This window comes from Rattus norvegicus, chromosome 2 (genome assembly GCF_036323735.1).
Source record: "Rattus norvegicus strain BN/NHsdMcwi chromosome 2, GRCr8, whole genome shotgun sequence".
Taxonomy (NCBI): domain Eukaryota; kingdom Metazoa; phylum Chordata; class Mammalia; order Rodentia; family Muridae; genus Rattus; species Rattus norvegicus.
The window spans coordinates 238,530,096-238,557,225 of NC_086020.1; the positions used below are offsets into that span (position 1 = coordinate 238,530,096).

General features: G+C 41.2%; 1 protein-coding gene across 9 annotated transcripts in view; it reads left to right on the plus strand.

Annotated features, from left to right (window-relative positions):
- The window catches only part of Ttll7 (tubulin tyrosine ligase like 7), a 123,511-nt gene extending 104,310 nt beyond the window's left edge, over positions 1 to 19,201 (plus strand). For 6 of the 9 annotated variants that reach the window (XM_039103873.2, XM_039103877.2, XM_039103874.2 and 3 more), the window contains one exon: positions 14,830 to 19,201. In XM_039103873.2, the coding sequence (XP_038959801.1) occupies positions 14,830 to 14,950 (121 nt within the window). In that variant the 3' untranslated portion in view covers positions 14,951 to 19,201. Of the gene's footprint in view, positions 1 to 11,370; positions 11,445 to 14,829 lie in introns of all 9 variants that reach the window. The other 3 variants (XM_063282927.1, XM_063282926.1, XM_063282925.1) reach the window with 1 other exon arrangement.
- The last annotated feature ends 7,929 nt before the right edge of the window (positions 19,202 to 27,130 follow it).

The window sequence follows — 27,130 nt, forward strand, 5'->3', positions numbered from 1 at the left end:
GGCTACTGATTTATTTGAGTTAATTTTATACCCAGCCACTTTGCTGAAGTTTTTTTTATCAGCTTTAGTAGTTCTCTGGTGGAACTTTTGGGATCAGTTAAATATACTATCATATCATCTGCAAATAGTGATATTTTGACTTCTTCTTTACCAATCTATATCCCCTTGACCTCCTTTTGTTGTCTGATTGCTCTGGCTAGAACTTCAAGAACTATATTGAATAAGTAGGGAGAGAGTGGGCAGCCTTGTCTAGTCCCTGATTTTAGTGGGATTGCTTCAAGTTTCTCTCCATTTAGTTTAATGTTAGCAACTGGTTTGCTGTATATGGCTTTTACTATGTTTAGGTATGGGCCTTGAATTCCTATTCTTTCCAGGACTTTCATCATGAAGGGGTGTTGAATTTTGTCAAATGCTTTCTCAGCATCTAATGAAATGATCATGTGGTTTTGTTCTTTCAGTTTGTTTATATAATGGATCACGTTGATGGTTTTCCATATATTAAACCATCCCTGCATGCCTGGGATGAAGCCTACTTGATCATGGTGGTTGATTGTTTTGATGTGCTCTTGGATTCAGTTTGCCAGAACTTTATTGAGTATTTTTGCATCGATATTCATAAGGGAAATTGGTCTGAAGTTCTCTTTCTTTGTTGGGTCTTTTTGTGGTTTAGTTATAAGAGTAATTGTGGCTTCATAGAAGGAATTCAGTAGTGCTCCATCTGTTTCAATTTTGTGGAATAGTTTGGATAGTATTGGTACGAGGTCTTCTATGAAGGTCTGATAGAATTTTGTGCACTAAACCTGTCTGGACCTGGGCTCTTTTTGGTTGGGAGACCTTTAATGACTGCTTCTATTTCCTTAGGAGTTATGGGGTTGTTTAACTGGTTTATCTGTTCCTGATTTAACTTCGATACCTGGTATCTGTCTAGGAAATTGTCCATTTCCTGCAGATTTTCAAGTTTTGTTGAATATAGGCTTTTATAGTAAGATCTGATGATTTTTTGAATTTCCTCTGAATCTGTAGTTATGTCTCCCTTTTCATTTCTGATTTTGTTAATTTGGACACACTCTCTGTGTCCTCTCTTTAGTCTGGCTAAGGGTTTATCTATCTTGTTGATTTTGTCAAAGAACCAACTTTTGGTTCTGTTGATTCTTTCTATGGTCCTTTTTGTTTCTACTTGGCTGATTTCAGCTCTGAGTTTGATTATTTCCTGTCTTTTACTCCTCCTGGGTGTATTTGCTTTTTGTTCTAGAGCTTTTAGGTGTGCTGCCAAGCTGCTGTCATATGCTCTCTCCTGTTTCTTTCTGCAGGCACTCAGAGCTATGAGTTTTTCTCTTAGCACAGCTTTCATTGTGTCCCATAAGTTTGGGTATGTTGTACCTTCATTTTCATTAAATTCTAAGAAGTCTTTAATTTCTTTCTTTATTTCTTCCTTGACCAGGTTATCGTTGAATAGAGCATTGTTCAACTTCCACGTATATGTGGGTGTTCTTCCCTTATTGTTATTGAAGACCAGCTTTAGGCCATGGTGGTCTGATAGCACGCATGGGATTATTTCTATCTTTTTGTACCTGTTGAGGCCTGTTTTTTGACCAATTATATGGTCAATTTTGGAGAAAGTACAATGAGGAGCTGAGAAGAATGTATATCCCTTTGCTTTAGGATAGAATGTTCTATAAATATCTGTTAAGTCCATTTGGTTCATGACTTCTCTTAGTCTGTCTACATCTCTGTTTAATTTCTGTTTCCATGATCTGTCCATTGATGAGAGTGGGGTGTTGAAATCTCCTACTATTATTGTGTGAGGTGCAATGTATGTTTTGAGCTTTAGTAAGGTTTCTTTTATGTATGTAGGTGCCCTTGTATTTGGGGAATAGATATTTAGGATTGAGAGTTCATCTTGGTGGATTTTTCCTTTGATGAATATGAAGTGTCCTTATCTTTTTTGATGACTTTTAGTTGAAAATTGATTTTATTTGATATTAGAATGGCTACTCCAGCTTGTTTCTTCCGACCATTTGCTTGGAAAGTTGATTTCCAGCCTTTCACTCTGAGGTAGTGTCTGTCTTTGTCTCTGAGGTGTATTTCCTGTAGGCAGCAGAATGCAGGGTCCTCATTGCGTATCCAGTTTGTTAATCTATGTCTTTTTATTGGGGAGTTGAGACCATTGATATTGAGAGATATTAAGGAATAGTGATTATTGCTTCCTGTTATATTCATATTTGGATGTGAGGTTATGTTTGTGTGCTTTTCTTCTCTTTGTTTTGTTGCCAAGACGATTAGTTTCTTGCTTCTTCTAGAGTATAGCTTTCCTCCTTATGTTGGGCTTTACCATTTATTATCCTTTGTAGTGCTGGATTTGTAGAAAGATATTGTGTAAATTTGGTTTTGTCATGGAATATCTTGGTTTCTCAATCTATGTTAATTGAGAGTTTTGCAGGATACAGTAACCTGGGCTGGCATTTATGTTCTCTTAGGGTTTGTATGACATCTGTCCAGAATCTTCTGGCTTTCATAGTCTCTGGCGAAAAGTCTGGTGTGATTCTGATAGGTCTGCCTTTATATGTTACTTGACCTTTTTCCCTTACTGCTTTTAATATTCTTTCTTTATTTTGTGCATTTGGTGTTTTGACTATTATGTGACAGGAGGTGTTTCTTTTCTGGTCCAATCTATTTGGAGTTCTGTAGGGTTCATGTATACCTATGGGTATCTCTTTTTTTAGGTTAGGGAAGTTTTCTTCTATGATTTTGTTGAAGATATTTACTGGTCCTTTGAGCTGGGAGTCTTCACTCTCTTCTATACCTATTATCCTTAGTTTTGATCTTCTCATTGAGTCCTGGATTTCCTGTATGTTTTGGACCAGTAGCTTTTTCTGCTTTACATTATCTTTGACTGTTGAGTTGATGATTTCTATGGAGTCTTCTGCTCCTGAGATTCTCTCTTGTATCTCTTGTATTCTGTTGGTGATGCTTGTATCTCCGTCTCCTTGTCTCTTCCTTTGGTTTTCTATATCCAGGGTTGTTTCCATGTGTTCTTTCTTGATTGCTTCTATTTCCATTTTTAATTCCTTCTACTGTTTGATTGTTTTTTTCGGGAATTCTTTCAGGGATTTTTGTGTCTACTCTCTATGGGCTTCTACTTGTTTATTTATGTTTTCCTGGAATTTTTTCAGGGATTTTTGTGATTCCTCTCTGTAGGCTTCTACTTGTTTATTTATGTTTTCCTGTGTTTCTCTAAGGGAGTTCTTCATGTCTTTCTTGAAGTCCTCCAGCATCATGATCAAATATTATTTTGAAACTAGATCTTGCTTTTCTGGTGTGTTTGGATATTCTGTGTTTGCTTTGGTGGGAGAATTGGGCTCTGATGATGCCATGTAGTCTTGGTTTCTGTTGCTTGGGTTCCTGTGCTTGCCTCTTGCCATCAGATTATCTCTAGTATTACTTTGTTCTGCTATTTCTGACAGTGGCTAGACTGTCCTATAAGCCTGTGTGTCAGGAGTGCTGTAGACCTGTTTTGCTGTTTTCTTTCAGCCAGTTATGGGGACAGAGTGTTCTGCTTTCAGGCGTGTAGTTTTCCTATCTACAGGTCTTCAGCTGTTCCTGTGGGCCTGTGTCTTGAATTCACCAGGCAGGTCGCTTGGAGCTGGAAGGTTTGTCTTACCTGTGATCCCAAGGCTCACGTTTGCTCGTGGGGTGTTGCTTATGAGCTCTCTGAGGCGGCAGCAACCAGGAAGATCTGTGCCACCCTTTCCGGGAGCTTCCGTGCACTAGGGTTTCAGATGGTGTTTGGTGTTTTCCTCTGGAGTCAGAGATGTGGGCAGAGTGTAGTCTCTTCTGGTTTCCCAGGTGTGTCTGCCTCTCTGAAGGTTTAGCTCTCCCTCCCACGGGATTTGGGTGCAGAGAACTGTTTATCTGGTCTGTCCCTTCAGATTCCGGTGGTGTCTCAGAGGCAGCGGATTTCCTGCTCCTGTGCCCTTATCCAAGGAAACCCAGAGGCCGTATACAGTTTTCTCTTGGGGCAGGGATGTGGGCAGGGGTGGGCAGTGTTGGTGGTCTCTTCTGCTCTGCAGTCTCAGGAGTGCCCACCTGTCTCGGTGGTGAGCTCTCTCTCCCACGGGGTTTGGGAGCAGTGAGCTGGAGGCAGGGAGCCGGAGATTGGGACTCCCGCTAAAAACCGGAAGTGTCTGTAGTCTTTGTTTTTAAGAGACCGAACAGGTACGGCAACCTAAAACCTAAAGAAGGTAGATAGATGGTGAACGGAAACAAGCGGGCTTGACTTAAATATTCTTGTTTCCAAAAAATTGGGTAAGAACACGCCAAGCTGTTCGAATGAAGTTAGTTGTTATTCCCTAACAGGGGTATGTCAGCATTCACCTCCGAGAACAATACAGTCTAGAAGGTGCCTCTGATTTGATTTTTATTTTCCAGCACGCCTCTACCAAGACATGGCCAAGCTGATCGGCAGGATGTAAATGTTTGTAGAGTTCAATTTCAAAATCAAGTCTCATGTCTGACAAGTTAAAACATGTAGCTATTTTAAAGTCAGAAACACAGAAACAGGCAACTGTTGAACTGCAAGATTACAGGTAGACAAGTAGTCCATTTCCAACACGGTTACAGTACCTGGTAGAACTGAGGATGAACGGTAACTTCCTGTACATTGAACCCATGGTCTTGCACAGGACAGACCTGTTCCCTATGCTCTGAGTTAGTTCCCAGTCTTTGTCATGGTAGCTTCATCATGCAAATGTGACACTACCTAAAGTAGAAGAATGTGAGCTGTGAAAATAAAGCCACAGTCTAAAATGAGTCAGGGGGTAGGCTAAAAACTAACGAGCAAATGGAACCCTAGATGTTGGTGCAGAATGACCTCAGGGAGGGCCCTCAAGCCCCTGTCTCTGCGACAGTGACCTGTGACCACAAAGTGGATTGGAATATTTTTCTCAGAAGGGACCAGCAGACACACTTGCCAACCCAGACTTTGTTTTCTATACACCGTGTAGGCTGTTTTAGCCAGTTTTATTCCTTTTGCATGCGGTGGCCTAATGATCACAACTCTAGTGACAGAGTTAGCTGTGAGTATTTTAAAGTTGTATTGTACAGTTTTAACGGGAAATAAACCTTTCGTTAATGGATTTAAACAAATTGTTGCCATTGTGTTGGCGTTCCAGCACAGAAATGAAGAGCCTTTTCTTTAGGGCATAACATGCTGTGAGTGTCCAGGAGTCTCACCCAGGCAGGAATTCGTCAGTGCTCTGGAGTAGCCTTCCTGAAATTCTAGGTCTGCAACTCAGTGTCTATTGATGGATCAGATAGTTTTGTGAGGAAGATCAGTCTGGAGGAAGAGGTCACACCCCACAGTTGCTTCAGTTTTTTTCTTTCTAATCTTTGTGGCCAGGAGAGGTATCCTCCTCCTGTAACCTTCAGTTCCAGACTTCCTCAGATGAGCCTGGGGTTACAGGTCTAAGCACCATGAGGTTCAGTAAGCTTGCACCATCATTCCTGCCCAAGTTCAGAACCCTTCATTACAGGAGACGGATTTCTAAGTAGAATTTTACTGACAAGCCTTACTGGGGAAATGGTGTAGGTGACTCCTGTGAGTTTTCTAATACACAATTAAACTTATCTTCTTGAAAGGCAGACTTGGATCAACATGAAGTTTCTACTGCCGTCGCCTGAGAACTTTAATTCCTTCCATGAGGGCCGGAGAGTAATGGAATGTGCAATTTCTCTGCACAAGGGCTAGGCCAGGCGAGTGTGTGTCCTCCTCTGGTCCACTGGTCAGATGATGCAGTTCTGGAAAGAGGATAGGACATAGTGAGAGTTAGCTCTTGAGGAAAACCCAAGGAGAGGAGGATAATAAACACTTTAGTGCAGTAGCTAGCTTTTAAAACCCAGATGGGCGTCACAGCAATTTAAGAGCAGTAGCTTCAACTCATAGGAAAATGAATCTATAACACTTTACTTTATAGACTTTAGCCTTTGATGGATTAATTACTTTTATTTCTAAAGTATACTTGATAAATATGCACGTGAATGCATATGTATACATTAATTACAAGCAAGGGTGTACCTAAGTATGAATGTAACATATGCATTCATGAATTAAGCTTGAGCACTTTTATGAGGAGATATGTCTTTGGAAATTTTATCCAAAAGAACCCCACCCCCCAAAAAACAAAATGAAACAAAGAGAGACAGTTGGCCTCACCTAGTTTTACAGACCTATGCATACCATGACTTTTGAACAATATTTCCTAAGAAGTTTTAAATACTAGATGCAAGAAAGTGGTTTCTGACCTTGAAACCTTACAAAAATAACACACCAATTAAAAAGACACGGCACATGTAAGTCTCATAATAGCCAAACAACTAGGGTTGGTGTAGGAACCAGGGCTTTCATTTAGAAATATGCACGTGTCTATGTGCTCTTGAGGATACTAATGTTTGGGACTGGCTTGATGCTCCACTGTACTAGGCCTGGTTGGTAAATTCTCAGGCTCCTCTTTGGTGTCTAGGTTTATATGGGCTCACTGTCAACCCCACCTTGAGAATAGAAAAGGAGAGAACTTAGTTTCTCTTTGTTTTAAGGCTAGTTACCCACCTTCTATACAAAAAACCAAACAGAGCTTTATTAACGAAAAAAACAAACGTTCATTCTCCCCTATCAACCTAAGGGCAAAATCCGAAGCTATACACTAGCAAACTGAAGCAAGGTTAGCTAGAGCAGTCCTCATCCGGCTTCTGCGTGTAGCACTGGTGTTAGGCTCCATAACCTGAGGGAGAGATTGAAGTCTTTTGCTACCTGATAGAATAGAGGGGCGGAGAGATGGCTGGCACGTGGCTGAGAGAGAGGAATGTTCACGGTGGGTATGGCAGGCCCTGGGTTTGACCCGTAGCTTTGTTCCCAGTTTCAGGTTCTGACAAATTGTGTTATCAGATTGAGTTATACTTGTGATTAGGAAACTGTTTATCCAACCAGAAAAGGCAGAGCAGGGATTTCTGCAGAGTCATACATGCCCAAACACCCAGCATTCCTGCTCCAGCGAGGAAGAAATCATGGCTGCCTGGCACACCAGGTCCCATGCAGCCTTGTAACCAAGGGGCCTCAGAGGACCGAGGATGCAGACGGGTGTACGGCATTGGGTTTGAGATGGAGAGGTAGTGAAGAAATCTGGGTTCTTAAGCATCTAAAGAGAAACAAAGTAACTTTAACAATCTTGATGAAATCAACCAATCTAAGAGAGTAAATTATTATTTCCTTAGATTTCTAAGTACTTGAGAAAAGAAGTCCAACTTTATCCATTAAGTTGATGAGCGGAGCATGCAGTCATGAAGGTTAAAATGGAAAATTTCCAAGGAGAATATATCCATGAGTTTGAGATGTATAAATGGCCATTAGACAAGTAGCACCAAAAGCGTTAATCCTAAATGAAAAGATGGCTGTATTTTATATTAAAATTAGGTACATATATGAATAATTATCAGCACAGCCTATTAAAATGAAAAAAAAAACCCAGAAAGCTACAGACTAGAGAAAGATGCCTGCAATCCGTATACCATATGGACTATAACGTTACAAGGCATGGGGCTGCAGAACTGTAATCCCAGCCTGCAGGAACAGAGGTATATGCAGAGAATCAGGAGTTCAAAGCCAGCCTTAGCTACATAGCAAGTTCAAGCCAGCCAGGATTCCAAGTGACCCTACCTCAGGACAAAAAAGCAAAACACAGACAAGAATAAAGTCCGGTAGAAGTTACATATGAGTTCTTACAACTTAAAAACAAACAAACAAACAAACAAACAAATAAACAAAAAAACCCCAGACCACTTAATGGAGAATTGGTGAAGAAAATGTTGAAAAGGGGGCAGGAAACATTTTTAAATGTACATGAGCAAGTTAGTATGCAAGACACTGCAGAATAACAGAAGGAGGCCACCACAATGCCGCACACTGGAACTGCCAAGAACACCAGGAAACGAGAATCACCTTCATGGCAGGAAACAGCAAAACTGGTATCTGTTGAGCACTGCCTATGGGACCCTACCACTTCCATGGCCTCCGTGCCAGTCATTTCCTGGTAGAAGTGCATAATCAGGAGGACAAACACCCTTGGTCACGGTCATGCCAATGGTCACGGCATTGTTTACTCGTAATACCCTTTTCAAAAATTAGAAACAACCTAAGTATACAACAGAAGAATTGGTACCCATTCTAGAACATCACACAGTGGACTAGCATTCAGTACTGGTAAGGAAAATGGTTTACCTGCAGGCCCAAATGTGAGCTGGAGCAAAGTTAGTCAGGAACAAAGGAACATCGACTTCATTTGATTGTTAATGAAAGTTAAGAAGCGAAACAGTCTTTTAGGAAGATGGATTCAGACGGGAGATAAGGATATAAGTGTTGTAAACACCAAGGTGGACTTGAGTCCTCGGAGAAAGAGGCTGCTGTAACTCTGGGCTCAGGGACTCTGCCCAGATGCCCAACAGGGTGGCTTTCTACAAGTAGTCACTTCAGAACGCATATAAACTGAACGTCCTGTTTACCGTTCCTTTCTGAACGTGTGTTATACTTTACAGTTAAAAAGCTGCAAGCACATGGCATCATTAATGACCTGAGGCCACAGCAAGGCATGCTGATCTCAGGCAAAGGACCGTCTTACCCGTGGGGCTGATGCTCAGGACATGTCAGCCGTCAGCAGTATTCTTCTGCGTACCTTCTCAGTGACTCTGGGACATGGGCAGGCCAGAGATCACTGGAGTCCTTGAGAGCTGAGAAACAGGTCTCACATTAGTAGCACGTGACACAGTGCGTCTTTGACAATAGGCCTCGTCCTCTTCCTTCCCCAATCGAAGTCGAAACCACAAGGTACTTCATAATGGCTGGCGGCTCCCAAGCAGGGGTGTGCTCTGTCAATGTGTTAGAATACAGGGAGAGTAGCAAGGCCCAGGCTTGCTTTGCTGCTGAGGATGCAAAGTGACGTGGCTGCTGTGGAACTCGGTGCGGCATTTTCTCAGAAAAGCTAAATGTAACTAAGTGCACATACGACCCAGAAGCGACAACTCTGAGTATAGCCCCAAAGGCTCCGAAGCCAGGCTCCCGGATGCTTGCCCACCATCGTGGATAGCAGCGTCTGTTTTACAGAAGCCGGGCCATAGAACCAACTCAACCGCCATCAGTAAGAGCAGAATGTGAGGTCATACAGTGGAGTATTAGCCTCACAACAGAGACAGCCAGTACACGACTCAAAGGAGAAGCACGGCAAACACTCCAAGCTTGTAAGCAGACACAGTGGCATCTGTGATAAGTGTGTAAGTGTGACAGTCGACTTCATAATCTGGGAGTAAAGTTGAAGTTTCCTAGGTAGGAAGGGTGGAGGGTGGAGGTGAAAGAAGCATTTTTATAAATCAAAAAAGAACTTTTTTGTGTATTCGATCATGTTTTTCATCTCCCTTAATCCCTCTCACATCCCCACCCACCCAACTATATGTTTTCTCACAGAAGCAAATCAAAACAAGACCATAAGCAACAAAAAGCCAAGAAACACACACAGAAGAACCCCCCACAGTGAGAATCAGCCTGTCCAAGCAGACATTTTTGTCAATAGAAACATCGCTGAGTTCGGTTTTCGTTGCTCTTTTAGGCCTGGACACGGGGCAGACCCTGAGTGTGGTAATCCACCCAGTGAGATCCATTGGAGAAAACCGATTTTTCCTTTGCCTGTGGGTATCATTTGCAGATAGGGTCTTGGTTGAGAGTGGGAGCCCATGTTCACTTTTCTCCCCTCAGTGCTGGCACCCCACCTGGCTTGAACCAGGTCTTGTGCACGCTGCCAGGCTCTGTGAGTTTGTACGCACATCAGTCCTGTTGTGTCTGGAAGACACTTCCTTCAGAGTAATCCATCACCTCTGTCTCTTAACGACCTTTCTGCCTCCTCTTCTATATATTCCCCGAGTCTTGAGGGGAAGGGGTTGATGATGGAGGAGGGACAGCATCTCCCAACAGACAGTGCTGACCAAACTGGATGGCTGCTTGCAGAGGAATGAATATAGAATCCTATCACTCACCCTGTGAAAAAACTCAACTCCAAATGGATCAAGAACCTCAACATAAGACAGATAAATACCCTGGATCTGATAGAAGAGAAAATGAAGAACAGGCCTGAGCTCATGGATACAGGGAAGGACATTCTGAACAGGATCCCGACAGCTCGGGCACTAAGGATCAACAGTTAACAAATGTTGTCAAGCTGAAACACTGTACGGTAAAAGACACCGTGGCTTCCTACCAAATGGGAAAAGATCATTACCAATATGATAGAACGCTCTTATCTAAACATATAAAGAACCAAAAGGGCACCACGAAGAAACCAATAGCCTAATGTAAAAAATGGAGACGGAACTAAGTAGCCAGTTCCCCCCAAAGTTAAACACAAGTGGATACAAAACACACAAAGAAATGCTGGACATCTTTAGCCGTCAGGCAATGCAAACTAAAACTGCTCTAAGGTTTCATTTCAGCACAGTCAGAATGGCCAAGGTCAGTCAGCAAACGGCAGCTCCTGTTGGCAAGGTTGAGGAGCAAGGGGAATGTTCATCCGTGGCTAGTGTGAGTGCAAATCTGTGCAGCTATAAGAGAAATCAGTGCTGTGGTTCTGAAGCGTCCGTACCTCGAGGTGGACCTCACGATTCAGTTATAATACACGCGGACATATACCCAAAGGCCTCTGCGTCTCACTACCGAGGAACTTCTCCATCCATGTTCGCTGATGGGCAGGGATTGGAAACACCCTAGATGAGTGGCTTAGGGAGTGGTGGCACATTTGAGCATTATTCAGCTGTTTAAAATGACATCGTAAAATTCATAGGTAAATGAAAAGAACAACAGAAAAAATAATGGTGAAAGAACTTAGATCCCCAAAGACAGACACTGGAGCTTTTCCTCTTACGTGGACACTAGCTTCCAGCCTTTGGTCTGTGTAACACAATCCAAATAACCACAGTGGCTAGGGACCTAGTAAGGGACTAGGGAAGAGAAGAGGATTTCCCCTAGAGTAGCCTTTTGTAAGTGTCTGCCGCTGAGCTGAGGACTTGATAGTGTGCCAGGCAAGTCCTCTCTCCAGCGCGTTCCCGAATCCACGCTGAGGAGAAGAGAAACTAAGAAAACTAGGAAGTGCAGAGACTCGTTTTGGGATGGCAGCAGGATTCTAGACTTGCGGGTGGTTATATAAGATTAATAGACTTAACATACCGAATTTTATATCCAAAATGATAAAAAAAAATTCTATGTCACAAAATTTCAAGACTGTAAGAAAAGTCCTCCAAAGCACAGGGAACACAGTCTGTTGAATTTTATTTACCCTGCAGTCCTCAGACCACGAATCTGGGTTCACCTGAAGGAGTTCAGGGGTCCTTGTCCTACTACAGAGAGATGCTGGAAGGTGAGTGTCTCGTGTTCAAAGTGAATTTCCTATCAGTTTCGGGTTGATTAGCGTTCTGGGGATCACCAGAATCAGCAATAAGGTAACATATAAAACTCTATACCAATCCGGAATTTTAAAAGTACGCATCCTACGTCTACACACAACCCGTGAGGATGAGCACCCCTTGCCTTACGAATGAGGAGAATGGCTCTGGTGCAGAGTGAATGTAGACGCTCTGTTGTGCTGCTCCTGGGTACCAGTTAGCTGTGAGCTATTTTGGTAAAGCCAAAAAAAAAAAAAAAAAAAAAAAAAAAAAAAGAAAAGCTAGGACAAAAGCTGTAAACTTCTTTGTATTTTTGGTACTTATATGGACCCTTCAGTTATAGTTTATAAATTTACTTCCTAGAGACAGTCTTCCTGCTTAAAAGAATTAAACTGTGTTATTTACCTCCAACACAAAGAACGATTTAAACGCACTCTTTGCTGTTCAGCTACTGTGGCGTCTTCGAGGCAAATAAGCCTTGCATCGCTCCAGAGTGCCTTGCGATATCCGGGCATTTGCTTTAGGCGAGCAGTGTTTTTGCTGTATAATTTCATCTGCTCTTTCAAGTTCGTGATGATGCACTTCTCTTTTTATTCCAGTCCAAAAGAACAGTTTCTTAGTAACTTCCGCTTCTATTAAAAAAGTTGGTCTTTGGGGTTGGGGATTTAGCTCAGTGGTAGAGCGCTAGTGGTAGAGTGGCAAGGCCCTGGGTTCGGTCCCCGGCTCTGAAAAAAAAATTTGGTCTTTGTGGCGTGCATATACCAACACTGTTGTCCACTTCCTGAAGTACACAATAACTTCATATAAATTCTGAAAGGACAAGTGTGGAATTGTCATGACCAAGAAGTTCAGTCCTGGACAGCAGCAGCCCTGTAGATGTGCAGAGGGCTCTGAAACTTTCAAGTCCCTTCGCTAGCTGTGTGACCAGGGGAAAGACACTTGACCCTGTGTTCTTCAGATAGCTGATTCACCCTTAAAATGGCGTTAGCAGTGACACTTACTTAGATGATTGTTATTTGAATTACATGTTAATATTTATAAGGAAATTATAAGTGCTAGCCTATAAAATACTATTTAAATAATCGTTAGTCTAAAATAAATTACCTAGGATCTTGTACTTTGTGGTTTTATTTACTTATTGTTTTCATGTGCTAAGAAGAACTTTTGAAAGGCTAGGTGTCGTAGCCCAACTCCCAGGAAGCCCAGGGCAGGAAGATGGTGGCTTCCAGAGCTAGTGAGAGACAATAGAAAAACATTTTCGGGAATGTCGCTGAAGTGTCAATAGCACTGATTTATTGGAAATTAAAATTTTAATTAGAGGGCTGTCAAAATGGCTCAGTCGATAAAATGTTTGTCCCACAACCATGAAGACCTAAATTTAGATCCCCAGAACCCACATAGAAGCAAAACCTCGGCAGGCTTAATGGCCACCTATAATCCCAGAACCCAGTAGGTAGGGGGCATTTGGGACAAACTGTCTAGCTTCTGAGCTAGAGAGGTCCAGCAAGAGACCCCGTCCCAGTAAGTAAAGTAGAAAATGATAGAGAGAGACGACTGATGACGTCAACTTAAGGCCTCTATGCTCATGCCCAGGCAACCATATACGCATGCGTGAGTGCGCACTCTTGCCTGCACGCACGCACATAGGTACGTGCATGTAGAGGTTGGCATGAGTTGCTGTTTACTGTATAATTCCTGATGCGTTTTCCAGAGGCTAGAGTAGCTCCCGCAAGTGTTGACTATGGAGTTTTGATCAAGCCCCTTAGTTTATTTTGCACCTTCCCCTACAAAAGAAGGGAAGCATTTTTTTAATGGCAAAACATATCAGATTAATCATTAGGACGTCACCAGCTCTTGACATCATAATTAATCCATATAAATTACTCTGGTGATATTAAAAAAATAATTTATATAATCTGTGATGTGAGAAATCAGTTGTTTCATTATTCATCACTCATTCTGGAATTTTGATTTAATTTAGTTTGTTGTGTATTATTTTACTGCTCTATTAACTTAATGATTGGAGCAATTATTTATAGTTTGTGATATTAGGTAACAGATTTAGTAGGTATTATTATTCATGATGAAGTAATGTTTATGGATATTATGGAAAACCCTATTTTAATCTGAATGCTGTTTGCAGTTTGATTATAATGAATTCTTTTCTTTCTCTAAGATTCACAAGAAACAACTGTAAATTTACTTTCCCATTAATATAGATGTATCATAATTCTCTCATTGCTTTACATAGAATAGACAGCTGACGGCTCTTGCACTCATTTTGTTTCTTCTCTGTTCATTTATGATGTTGTCTCTAGAGGATTCCTGTGCCCAGCGAAGGAAGTAGATATTCCCTGTCATTTATTTATTGTTTCAAGACCACAGCTAATTTCTAGTCTTCTGTTGTCACATATGTGATTGAAAATTCATCACATATCATTGTCCTGACTGTACAGTACATTGTTCAAGTCATTACTATAACTTTGTCTTTGGATGTTATGGTTAATTTCCATATATATGTATATATGTATGTTAAATTCCGTGTGTGTGTGTGTGTGTGTGTGTGTGTGTGTGTGTGTGTGTGTGTTTGTGTGTGCATTTCCTTGGCCATTCATCTCCTGCCCTATCGATTAGACTGACAATAATCTTATCAAGGTTTTCACAGGCGAAGATGATATGGATGCAGAACTTATATGTAATTCACAATTTTTAAGACTTGTCATTAAAAAAAAACAAGGTCCAGTTTCTTGGCAAGTGGGACCTGAACTGACATAAATTTACTTATAGTCTTTATTATTAATTGTGAATATTCATACTTTTATTATGCAAAATTAATGTTAGCATGTTAGCATCCTGATGGAGATGTTACATAGAATATTTATTATCTTGTCTTTCTAAAATCACAAAGTGGGAAAAAATCACATATTCAGAAATATGTTTGGCTGCATGGTTACATATAACTTGTAACCTTGAACACTGACTTGTCTAAGAATACAAAGTTTCCACTTAAGGATGTTTCAGATGAACTTTAGTTATAACGATCAGTGATACCTTATACAGTTAGGCTCCATGGTTTTTTTATATCTTTGAAACAAATGCTACTGTTAATGTGAGTCAGTAAGCAATGGCGGGGTGCTTGAGTTCAAGAAGGATAGCACGCTGTACTCTAATTTATGTGTTTGTATCTCTGTGTTCAACTCTTTGAAGTTCAGTCTTAGGAGGAAAATTCTCGTATGAATCGTACCATTGTGATAGCAACAGTATTCAGATGGGTAAATAATTAGTTGAGCAACCCTTTCTTGAGTGATGTTGACATTAAAGTTTTTGCAACGATCTAATTTTTCTAACTACCTTTTTTAGGTATTTGCTACCAGGAAGTACTCAATTCCTCATGAGGTCACCACTGTACAACATGAAATATAATTCACCCGGAATGACTCGCTCCAATGTTTTGTTTACGTCCCGATATGGCCGTTTGTGAAACTGAGTGGAAGATTGCCATGGGCGGTGCATAATAGCCATTCATTTATTTTCTCCAGTTGAACCTTAAGGAAGCGACCCTTACGTGCTGTTTTATGTATATATGTCATATAAGTGTGTGAAATACATACACACATGCACTCAAGTAACATATAAATATATATATTTATTATATGTAAGAAGAATTAGCAGAAGACTGAATATAAGATTTAACCTTTCTGGAAATGTAATAAACCATGTTAAAGTTGTTTACACAAATACGCAAATGTGTAGAATTTGCTAGGTTTATAATTAATTACTTCCTACTAGAAATGTTATTTTTTGCTGCAGAGTTGATCCTGAAGATCCCATCATTGTGTGATAAATTATTTTCTAGACAATAGGGCTTTCGGCTTGAGAAAACACTGATCGTATCCTATTACTTCTCTCTATTAATAGCTATGTAACAGTGAAACACAAGGCTTAGATGCCTGGGCTTGGCTTCACTATAGGATTAGGATAAAACGGGTTCCTTGTTACTCTAGCACACTGCAAAGTACTAGGAAATATCCCAGCCTGACTCTCCAACATTTTACTCCCCTAGATGGGAATTTAGCCACTTGTTCTAGTGTGCATTTTCAGTAAAGATCTGGTAAGACCATGGAATCATGCAGAACGGGAGGCAATCCAGTGGGTCAAGAATCAAATGTAAACATACTTTGATTTGACATTTTCATGGCTAGTCACACAGAGAAACAAGACAATGGCAGTGACAGGAGCTTTGCTGTGTGACTTCTGTGTCACTCTTCTTTGGAAAGCATATCATGGATGGGTTTAAGTCTCTCAAAGTTGAGACCAATTTACCTCACAAAGTCCGATAACAGTAGCTTCTCATTTCACCCCAGAAAAGAATCTAAAGACCCTGAAGAGAAGACTCCAGTGAGCCCAGGCCACTGTTCCATGGTGCAATCTGGAGGGAGTCTTTATTCAAAGTTCAGTGTGAAGTTGTCTCCCTGTCCAGAGACTTCATGCTTGGGTTTCAGGGCAGCACACGCCGCTCCCATTCTCGCTCTTCCTCCCTGCAGTCTGAAAACCAGCGTGAGCTCTTGGCCTTGCATACAAATAGAGACCATGCCCTGTGGACCTTTGGACTTGGAAAGTACAATATTCACTGGAACTTCCCTCCAGTGGTTATACTCACACACATAAAGCTTTTGCAAATCTCGGAATATTCACCACCTTCCCGTATCTTCATATCTCTTCCCTGTAAAGGAAGAGGAAACTCCAAAGCAGCCAGGGGTCCCTTGACCTGGTCTCATCCAAAGCTGGACAGGTGGTGACCCAAAGTTGTAAGATTTAAGTATTTCATTTAAGAACTACCTTTGGGGAATATACTTTTTACCGCAATATTCATATTTTTTTACACACATTACCGGCATCTTCTTAACTGGTTTATGGCTGCCCACCCACATGCATTCCAGCAGAGATTTTTGTACTGGGAACATCCCACATAATTTTGTCTTACTGTTTTTTAAAGAGAATAAAGCCTCCGGGTAAAGAAGATGAGTGTGGTATTTAGGAGTCAGTGTTGTGGATTCTTCAACACGGCATAGATTCCTTAGAGTAAAGGATGCACATGCCGGAACACTTCTGAATCTTCATGGGGATAATAAACAAATCAGCCCCTTTGGGGTTGGTCTGTAGCCATATTTGTTTTTAATTCTTGGTTTAAAAAATCATGGAGGAATAAAAAAATCTAAAACTTATGGATATGCCATTGATAAGTGACACCAACCTAGTTTGTTGGCCATTTACCTTGTCTTACCTCACAAATGATCATTTAGTCGGATAGAGTATGTACTCCGAAACTTCTATCAGGTACTAGGAAGGAATTTTCATTAAAAAAGAGAGGGGGATGTCCATGTTAGGAATTCTTACCCTAGAAACACACACTAAAAGCTAAGAGTAAATGCAATTACATGAAACTGCCAGGCGATTGTGAAAAAAAAAACCATGATTTTCTTATCTATCCAAGCAAGGCCTTGTTTTGAGCACTAGAATGTCATTGCCTCCATTTTCCAGTTTGGACTAGTTGGACAGGACGAAGTTGTGTAGAAAGCCATGTGTTCATTATCTAAGTGCATTACCTGGTGTGCTGTGGCCTGTGTTTGTCACAGCACCATCCCCTGATGAGCAGCCATGAGAAGACATGATAACGAACTGTAGAAGTCTCAGGAGGCCAGAGACAGGTATTAGAGGTATAAAATATTCCTTAGTTTTTGTTACCCATTTCTTGTGCATATGCTTCCAACATATCTGTAGTAGAAACTGTAAATCTCTCCTTAACAGAAGAGAAAGAAGACTCCAGAAGCTAGTTAGTCTCACCAGGATTTTTTCTGACAATGGACTTTGGTTTACCTACAAGGAAGGGGATGGGTGTAGACCTGCAGTGTAGACCACGGTGGTTCATTGCCAGGTTGGAATGCTTACGCAAGCTAAGATACGGATGATTCCCCGATTGTCTAAGTAGTAACTCGCTTGTTTTATGTCCTCACCTGCAAACAGAATCTAAAGGTACAGCTTGGTTTTCACTTGAGTAAGCCAGCCCTGAAGGGTTGAATCTGTTAAAAGACCCTGTTGCAATATGAACGTAAAGTTGTATATGGGTGAAGCAACTCTACTGTCTGTAAGACATGAGGGCTTGCCTAAATTAGAAAAGAAAGCTCTTGTTACTCATCTTTAAAGTTCTAACCAAGCCAAAACCAAACCCCTTTCTTTGACCTAATGTTTGTGCATACACAGAGAGTAAGTGCCTCCTAGGCATCAAGAAAATGATTTCATTCAAATTATCTCATTAGCCTGGAAAGTAGATGAGAATGGGATGATGCTGACGGGAAATTTTAGATATTTGAATAGAAATTCAATGCTTTGTTCCTTAACATGTCAATGTTATTCTGTGTGAACATTACCTTCAACCTTAAACATATGCAAGGCAATACACACTATTCACAGATACCAAAAAAGATAGCTGCATACACCTCATTACTTTATCTTCTACAAAGCACTTATTCATTCTTAAATATATATTCTTCTAAAAATAGTAAATACCTCGAAGTGACAGGAAATTCCTTCCTTCCCTATTTAGCAGTTGCTAGCTTACATCCCAAATCCCATGTACTTGGTTCTAAGCATTAAACAACAATAAAAATATAAGTATACAATTACGTTCTTGTGACCTGGTGGTTTTTGGAAATTTGCTTTTCCCTGTAAACCAAGAGCTTTAAATGTGAAGGGCCATGTTATCTACATATTAATTGTTAGATATTTAATTGTTTTGAACTAATGTTGGCTTGTGAGTAAATGAAAACCGTAGAAATATATTCATAAAGCAAACGATTCTGCGCACTTCTCTCTCTCTCTCTCTCTCTCTCTCTCTCTCTCTCTCTCTCTCCTCTGTTCCCTGTCTTTAAATTTGAAGCTTTAGCTGTACATGATGGGCAAAGTAAAGAAAAGATTGAAAGATTGCCTTTTAAACACTGGTCTCCCTTGAATTTTTATAGTGGTGTGTTTTTACACGAGCAACAATAAAACTTTGATGAAATATTGGGTCAGTTTAGGAGCAAGGTTGAAGGCTCTATACCTAAGAGACACAAAGCGTCGACCCACGTGAAGTGAGACGCACTTTAACGGTCTTGTGACTGTAACTGATGGATTGAGATGGCACCTGCTGAGATTGCTTCTATGTTTGAGGGTCTGCCACATGGTAGGAGATGGGTATTGGAAGAAATTTACTCAGGTAATCCACTGTGAGACTAAGAGTGTTGTGTCACCTAGGAATCTGTATAAGGCTTCTGCTTTATCACCCCCTATGAACTCTAAAGCTCTTGCAACGACAAACACATCACTCAACAGAGTAATGGTAAATTGTAAGAAGGCTTGCCTTTGAACGGTGGCCGGATAACTATTGTATTTCTTTCAAAGGCTAACAGCCATTTTTGGTCCTTGAGTTCATATAAGAACTAATCTACATGCTACAGTATCTGAATGCCAATGGAGTCTGAATTTGAGGGGGGAGAGAATACATTTGCTGACAGGACTCATGGGTCACATGATCCCTGTGTGCTTTGCTTCCTGTAAATGAATGCAGATGTTACAAAGATCCGCTTGAAATGCCAACAAAGTGTGCAGCTGGCATTGCTGTGGCATGCGCTACCGTGTGACACATGTATGGCGAAACTACTTCAATTACCACAATAAAATGTCAACACAAGAAGCCTACAGTGTGTCATCCTTTGGCTTGTCTTTGCACGTGTATTCGCACACATACTGACTTTGGTAGAAGAGTTGGGCAACCAATTAAACAAGCTGAACTGAGCCTTCAATTTGATGAAGGTATTTTCACGGTAATTTTTGGATTTTTAGCTGCCGTGTAAACTACTCTAGGGGATGGGGCTACCTGCTGGTAAGAGTCAGGTCAAGAAAGTAGAATTGCCAGCTTCTCTCCCTCGGATGGGAAGACAGAGTGTTCTAAGAGTCAGCAGCAACAGCTTAATGTGATTATACAATATAATAATTATATTATCTCAGGCATGAATTTCATGTCTTAGGAATTGACAATTTTATCATTTGCTAGCAATAATCAAAGCATCAAAACGTAGACCATTCTGTCTTATTGCTACTCATCTCATCGCTCTTTGAGATGTTTATGACAAAACTGGGATGGTTTCCCTTCATTTGTTTGATTTGCTGGGGAAGGAACTCAAAAGTGCCAGGAATCCAAGGCGAGGAATCCAGTAGCAAGGATCCAGTCAGGTAGTGGGTAATTTAACACAGACATGCCTTGACTTCTCTTATTGACAACCAGATGGTGTGGAAATGACTATGTGTACTGCGTTTATGAATGTGTGTGTGCCTCTGTGTATGTACATGCATATGTATGTATATATAGGTGCATGTGTATGTTATGTCTATGTGTTTATGTATGTGTGTGAGTATATATGTGTATGTATATGTATGTGCTTATGTATGTGTGTATGAGTATGTCTGTATATATATGTCTGTGTATTTGTGTGTGCTTATGTATGTGTGTGAGTATATATGTGTATGTATATGTGTGTGTATATCATATATGTATATGAATATGTGTGTATATATGTGTGTGTGTGTGTGTGTGTGTGTACATGTGCATGAGTTAGCCCACACTTCATCTATTCCAGGAGACAGGGTCTCTCAAACACATTGTTTAGCACGTTTAGCAGGTCACTTCTCTTTTAGCTGGGTTCCCTGGCCAGCAAGTCTAAGGAATCATCGTGCCTCCTCCACGTCTGCTCCCTCCAAAAGGGTTGGGGTTAGAGGGACATCGGCCATGTTCAGCTTTTGTAGGAGTGCAACAGATCTGAACTTAGACGTCCCAGGCTTGTGTAGCCAGTCCTTCTACCCACTGGTCCTTGTCTTCCCAGCCCCCAAAGGTGACTTTCAAAATGCATTTAAAAATTAATACTAATTTTATAAAAATACAAAATAAATTTTTTTTCAGTGATGGAAAATGATGATACCGATGTGTGTGGCTTGGTATCTGCCTCTCCTATCAAAGAAAGCACCACGAATCAAGCAGTACACATGTAATTCACAAATATAATTCAGTTTTATTAAAGGTCAAAAGTCTTTAATTGCAAAATAAAATATCCTGAAATAATTTATATTAGAAAACTAAACGTGTCATATCCAAAACGAAATGAACCCTAAGATCTTTTATCAGCGGCACAAGTTTAAACTAGTTTGGAGAGCGTTTTTTCGTGATTTTTCTTCATACACATACGGAGGGTGGCGGCGGCAGTGCCTATCCCTGTGGTGTGGCAGAACTGGGGAAGAAATGTAAGTGCAGAAGATGGATGTGTTGTCCGACTGTCTAGACCCAAGATGACTGACAGGAGGCACTGGGAGTGCAGGTCAGAGGTGCAGAGCTTGCCTCACACCAGCAAGTCCTTGCTTGCCGTCTGCCACTGTGAAAACAAACCAGACAAGTCCCAGGAGTCTGGTCAGAAGAGCCTAGAGTATGTGTTAGTTCTACCCGAAACTCATCATGGTATCTCGTGCTACAGTGCAGTTTTCAGAATTAGACTTCTATTAAGAAGACTTTGGAGAAGAGAAAGCCCAACCAATGTATGCACTGGTAAGTGATCAAGACCACAGTGTATTCCAGTAAACGATGGTGTTACGATTGCAGACACAGAGAGTCAGACCTGGTGCGAGAAATTTACTAGGCCTTGTCCCTTGAGATTCGGCCATTTACAGAGACCATTTAAACTTGATTTTCAAGAGCGGTGGCTTGAATCCAGCAAGCATGGCCAGAAATAAAAGAAGCATAATGGTACACAAGAATCAGACAAGCCATTTGCAACAAACGTTAATCGTGATGTGTGAAGTGGGGTAAAATACTCTAAGAATCCTGCCAGGATACCAGAATGGCTAATGAAAAGACAGGCAACATCTATCGGGTCCTACTCGATAAAGGCTTTTGTCTTTAAGGAAATTCCAACATTCCTCATTGACAGCCAAGAGCTTCGCATGCTGTCTTGGTGTGTATCAAGAAGCACTTGACGGCCATGTGAAATGATATTCTCAAATCAACGGCCTGCTGCTCATGGAGGGAGATGGAGTTTATCCAAAGCCTGTCACAGTCTTTGTGAGAGACAATATTTATCAAGTCAGATGTTTTCCTGTGCCTGTTTTATTTAGAGTAACACAGTGGCAATTCCCTCAGTAAATTCTGTCGCACTTGTCTTGTGCCATGCAAAAACACTGTGGAACTATCTCTAACAATATGACAAAGCCACCCTTGGTTGTGTTTAAGGAGTATAACATAAAACGTAGTATCAAGGCCCAAGCTGAAGAATTAAGCATTCTTCGTTAGGTTTTAAGTTTTAATTATGTGTGTGTGTGCGTGTGTGTGCATGTGTGTGCATGTGTGTGTGCATGTGTGTGTGTGTGGTGTATGTGAAGATGTGTACGAGGGCAGATACCCAGAGAAGGGAGGGCATCGTATCCCCTGGAGCTGGCGTGACAGGTGATTTTGAGCTGCCATACATGGGTTCTGGGACCTGAATTCAGGTCCTCTGCAACGGCAAGGGTGTTCTTCACTCTTGTGCCATCTCTCCAGCCACCCACACTGAAGTATTTCATGCAGTTGCCAAAGCTACAGACATTAGCGTCGACTGGGTAGCAAATATTGTGGGGGACACTCACCTTCTTTGAACTGTCGTTTCATGACCGTCTTCAATATTCGAGTCAGTAAGAACACAGAGGATGAATAAATGAAGCAGCCCTAAATGAGTGCTAGTGGAGATGCGTCCTTGGTGTATTCAATCAGTTCTGCAATAACAAAACTTTCAAGGGTAACCACACAGCATACGCCTTGAGTCAAGCTCCGTGGTGGCTGTTGTGTCGCCTGCATTAGAACGAGATCCTCTCAGAGATCAAGAATGGAATTAATTTTGAAACCTGCAGCATGCTGTTAGCAGTAAAAATGTTAATCTGTGTGTTTATAATGCATCTGACTTAGAGGAAAAGTATGTGGCACGATATATCTGAAAAAAATCGAGGATATATAAACCTTAATACATTCTAAGAAAATGCCATTCCAGCATATTACCTCATTTTCATTAAAATGATGGAAACGTGAATACAGAGATTCACTTAGTCCTCGGGCTAAAAATAGGTAGATCATCAAAATCTAATATCATTTTAGCTCAAATTGGTATTTGTTCAGTAAATGTTCCACTTCATAATGTGAAAAGTACAAAGGGAAAATTCAAATTTGGGCGAGAAATGGGGCTTTAAAAACCAAACAAACAGCTAATTCTATTGTTTTGCCTCCCGAAGCTGAAGCCATTGGCTTGCCATGAAATGTTTATTGCGAAAAAGAACAAACAGATCCCTCCGAAGCGATCTCGAGTTCATCCAGTACTGCAGCATCTTAGCCTCGGGTTCTTCAGCCAAGTCTTGCTTATATTTGATCTTTGAATTATGTCATCTTTCAGTTTCATCCCACTCACTCCTACCATTTCGCAGTGAAGCACCTACATTATCTCAAAAGAAAAAAGAAAGAAAGAAAAGAAAAGAAAAGAAAAGAAAGGAAAGGAAGAATTTAAAAATGAAAACAATGTTGCCAACTTTGATTGTCTTGACTAGAACAGGGAGATTTCACAGGCATCTGAGAGAGCAGAAGTGGGAACGCCACCATGCTGGTTAACTTAATTGTCACCTTAAGTCAACCTAAAACTACCTGGAAGATGCTCTCATGAGGAACTGTCTACACTGAGTAGGCCTTGGAGCCTGCCTGTGGGGAATTCTCTTAATTGTTGCGGATGCTGGTCCTATGTAGGCAGCACTGTTTTCTAGGGAGGAAGTCCCGAGCTGTGTTAAGAGGAGAAGGAGAGCCAAGACAAGCCTGAATGTGCTCACCTCTCTGCTCTTCACCATAGGTACAATGTGACCAGTTACTTCTACCGCCACCGTTGAGCCTCTTGTAGAGATGGGCTGTCACCTGGGATTGTGAGCTAAAACAAGCCTTTCTCTTCCAGGTTGCCTTTGCTTAGGGTATCTTCTCACAGCAACAGAAACCAAGCTAGGATAAGGTGATCCACTTCTGCATCATTGTTTCTTTTCTTAGCTACCGAGCCTACACGCAGCATCCCACTGCTCTGAGAAGCTGGCAATGGATTCAACCTAAGTCCTCTGGTTCTTCAGACTCCCTTGTGTCCTGGTAGACCAGGTGGGAGGTATTTCCACAGGATTCTGCTGAAATTAAGAGGCAACTTAAGTGAAACAGTGTTCATTCTGTCACATGGTTTAAGAAGAGATGAAGAAGGGCTGTAGTCGATCCTTCTTGGCTTCGGATGCCTTTGCTTTGACTTTGTCTGTGGGAAGGGCAGGCACTCCTCCCTTCACCTCTTCCTTCTCCTCTGTGCCAAAACAGACTGTGGAGGCTTTGAGAGGTGGAGCTTCCTGGAGGAATCATCTCAGGGCTTTAGGCTTTACAGCCTCGCCCATTTCCTGTCCACTGTGCTTCCTGACTGGAGAAGTGACACCCCATGCTCCTTGTAGCCATTCTTCCCTGTCGTGGTACTGAAAGGCATCTAGAGCCACAAGACCACGACACCCCCCACTGTGGTCCAGGAGAAACAGGCTTACTTGAACATGGGCTGGAATGTGTCATATTTGGATGTGGCTGTTTTCCCAAGAGCTCATCTACTGTAGCCTTGACCTGAGCATGCAAAACGTAGGAGTAGGAGAAGACCATCTGGGTGCTGCCTCCTGAAAGGGTTTAGGCAGAGCTCATAAGGGTTGGTTTTGAGCTTCTGAGACTTCTAAGCCTACCCCCATAGTGACACACTTCCTCCAACAAAGCCACACCTATTCCAACAAGGTCGTACAGCCTAAAAGTGCCACTCCCTATGGAGCTATGGGGCCATTTTTATTTAAACCACCGCAATGATCTCACTGCCTGACAGCTTGATCTCTGTTGGTTTAATCCTTGCCATCACAAGGTCCAGCGTGATACTGTCACAACATGAAGTCTTTCCCAGAGCTGAGCAGATACCACTAATATGCCCTTGGACTTTGAGAACCATAATTCTTCTCTTTACAGAGAAATCCAGTCTCAGGTAGTTCACTACAGTATTGAAATCAGAACAACAAGATATGTACACAAAGACATTTCACTGGAATAAATCCCAAATACCTAGATGTCATGCTTCATAGTTTGGATTTTGTCCTTACTGGTCTATTTTAAATTATATTTCAAAATTATTCTAAAAACTTTCCATGCAGTGTAATTTAGTCATACCCACCCCCAAGTCCTCCCAGACACTCCCCATCTCCCAACTCACCCAACATCATGCTTTTTTCTCTCTTATAAAATAATAAACAAATCAAACTAAATCAAATCAAGTAAAAGCAAAACCCATGGAATCCATTTTGTGTTGGTCAACTACTCCTGAACTTGAGGCTTGCCCTGAAGTATGTTTGGAATTCTCAGTGTCACGTCATTGGAGAAAACTAGTGTCCTACTTCTCAGCAAAGGCATCGTTTCTTGATCAGGAGTGGGGCTCTGTGCTCGTCTCCTTTTGTTTATGCTGGGATTTTATCAGCTTGAACGTGTGCTGGTCTCTGTGCTGTCAGAGTCTCTGGATTCATATCTCGCCAGTCCTTTTGAGAAAAGGGCTGAGGATGTAGAACCTATATTTGATGGATCTTTCTATATTTCAAAATTATTCTCAAACTATTATATTTCAAAATTATACTAACGACTTAGCCCTGTGGGAGAGAGGAAAGTGGATATTGGGAGCCGCCATACGAAGTAGTGGTGATGCTATTGCCCAAGCAGAGCAGATAAGGATGAAAGTCTAAAATGTCTCCTCCCCTCTTTTGCTCTCCCTTTCCCTCCTCTCCCCCTTCTCTCCTCTCCCCCCTCCTCTCCTCCCTCCTCTCCAACTCCTAAGACATCTCTGAGAAAGATTCCATCAGACGAAGAATAAAGAAGAGAAGTTGGAGCCTTCCTAAAACAAACAAACAAACAAAAAATACCATTTACCTATCCCAAGGAGCAGCTGCCTTTGCCTTGTTCTGATGTATGGCCTACATACAGTGTACAGTAGTGGACATTATCATTTTAAAAGTCTTCTTTTAATATACAAAAATTAATTTTATTTCCTTTAAGCAGCTTTTATTGGTTATTACATCTAGCCTCATGCTAACAAACACATGTTTCGTATCAGCTAACTAGAATCATACTCGCTAGTAAAGAAAGAAATTATTAATATCCTCATTTTCCAAGGAAAAACCATCTAAACAAAGTATTATGAATATATGAATATATATATATATATATATATATATATATATATATATATATATAAAACAGTTGTGTGTAAGAGAGCCCATCAAACGTTTATTTCTAGCATAGAATACCTGTCCCAAGTGGGAGGGCCTGACCCTGATTCTCAGGTGACCTGGCTCTGTAGGCAGTGTAGTTTAGCACATTGCAAAGCTGCATGTCCACTGCCATCGACTAAGTAGAGGCAAGCAGCAGAATGAAGCAAAATGCAGCTGCTCGTTAGGAAGGATCCCTGGGCTTTGTAGTTTTATCTTTAACATGGATGAGAATTGTGTAATGCAATTGCTATAAGGCTGGATCCAAGTCATACTGTATCACTTACCCAGAGCAGCCCCTATGTTCTTGTCTGATGCCTTGCCTCTATTCTCCTTATCTGTAAAATGGAGTGATAATGGTAGGAGTGCCCATAGGGGTGCTGGGAAGATCTATTTGTACACTTGTGTAGTCAGAAAGCTATAGTTCCGTCTTTATTCTCTCTGATAAGGAGCCTCCAACAGAACTCTACCCCAGGGCCAGGCTTTTTGTTTTATTAAATCAACACTTTTATTGACTTGGTGCAGCTTTTAGAGAGTTATTTTTATTATGTGGTTTGACAGTAGATTCTGATTATATGTTGTATTTAAAACCGATTCTCGCCCATCTTCAACTTAATGACTTGTAACACTGAAAACTGCATTCTCATTGATTGTGCTCCCCTGGTGTTGATTCTTTCTGTGTCTGTTACCGATATGATGATTTTTCTGTCGTCCCATCAATAACATTTGGAATGGCCTTCTGTCACCAGATACCTTTTCATTTTGAGGTTTAAGTGGCAAGTAGGTAACTCTCCACGTTCAGTGATCATCTTCTCTAACATCTTTTCATTTCAGACGTGGTTTTGCTGTTGGCTTTCATTACGAGGAAACAGAGATTAATTCAAAAGGCCCCATTTCTGCATTCAGTGGCTGGTACTGTTGGTCAGCTGTGTTATCACCGACAGCTGTTGGAATTGTTTAGCGGAACTCTCACTGAGTTCATTTACATTATTTTTACATAAAATCATTAATTAATTAACCAATAATTTTTTAACAAAACGGTAACTTTTTGTTTTAAAGATTTATTTATTTATATGAGTACACTGTTGCTCTCTTCAGACACACCAGAAGAGGGCATCAGATCTCATTGCAGATGGTTGTGAGTCACCATGTGGTTGCTGGGAATTGAACTCAGGACCTCTGGGAGAGCAGTCAATCCTCTTAACCGCTGAGCCATCTCCCCAGCCAACAAAACAGTAACTTTAATGTATAAGATCTCCAAGTGAGTCCT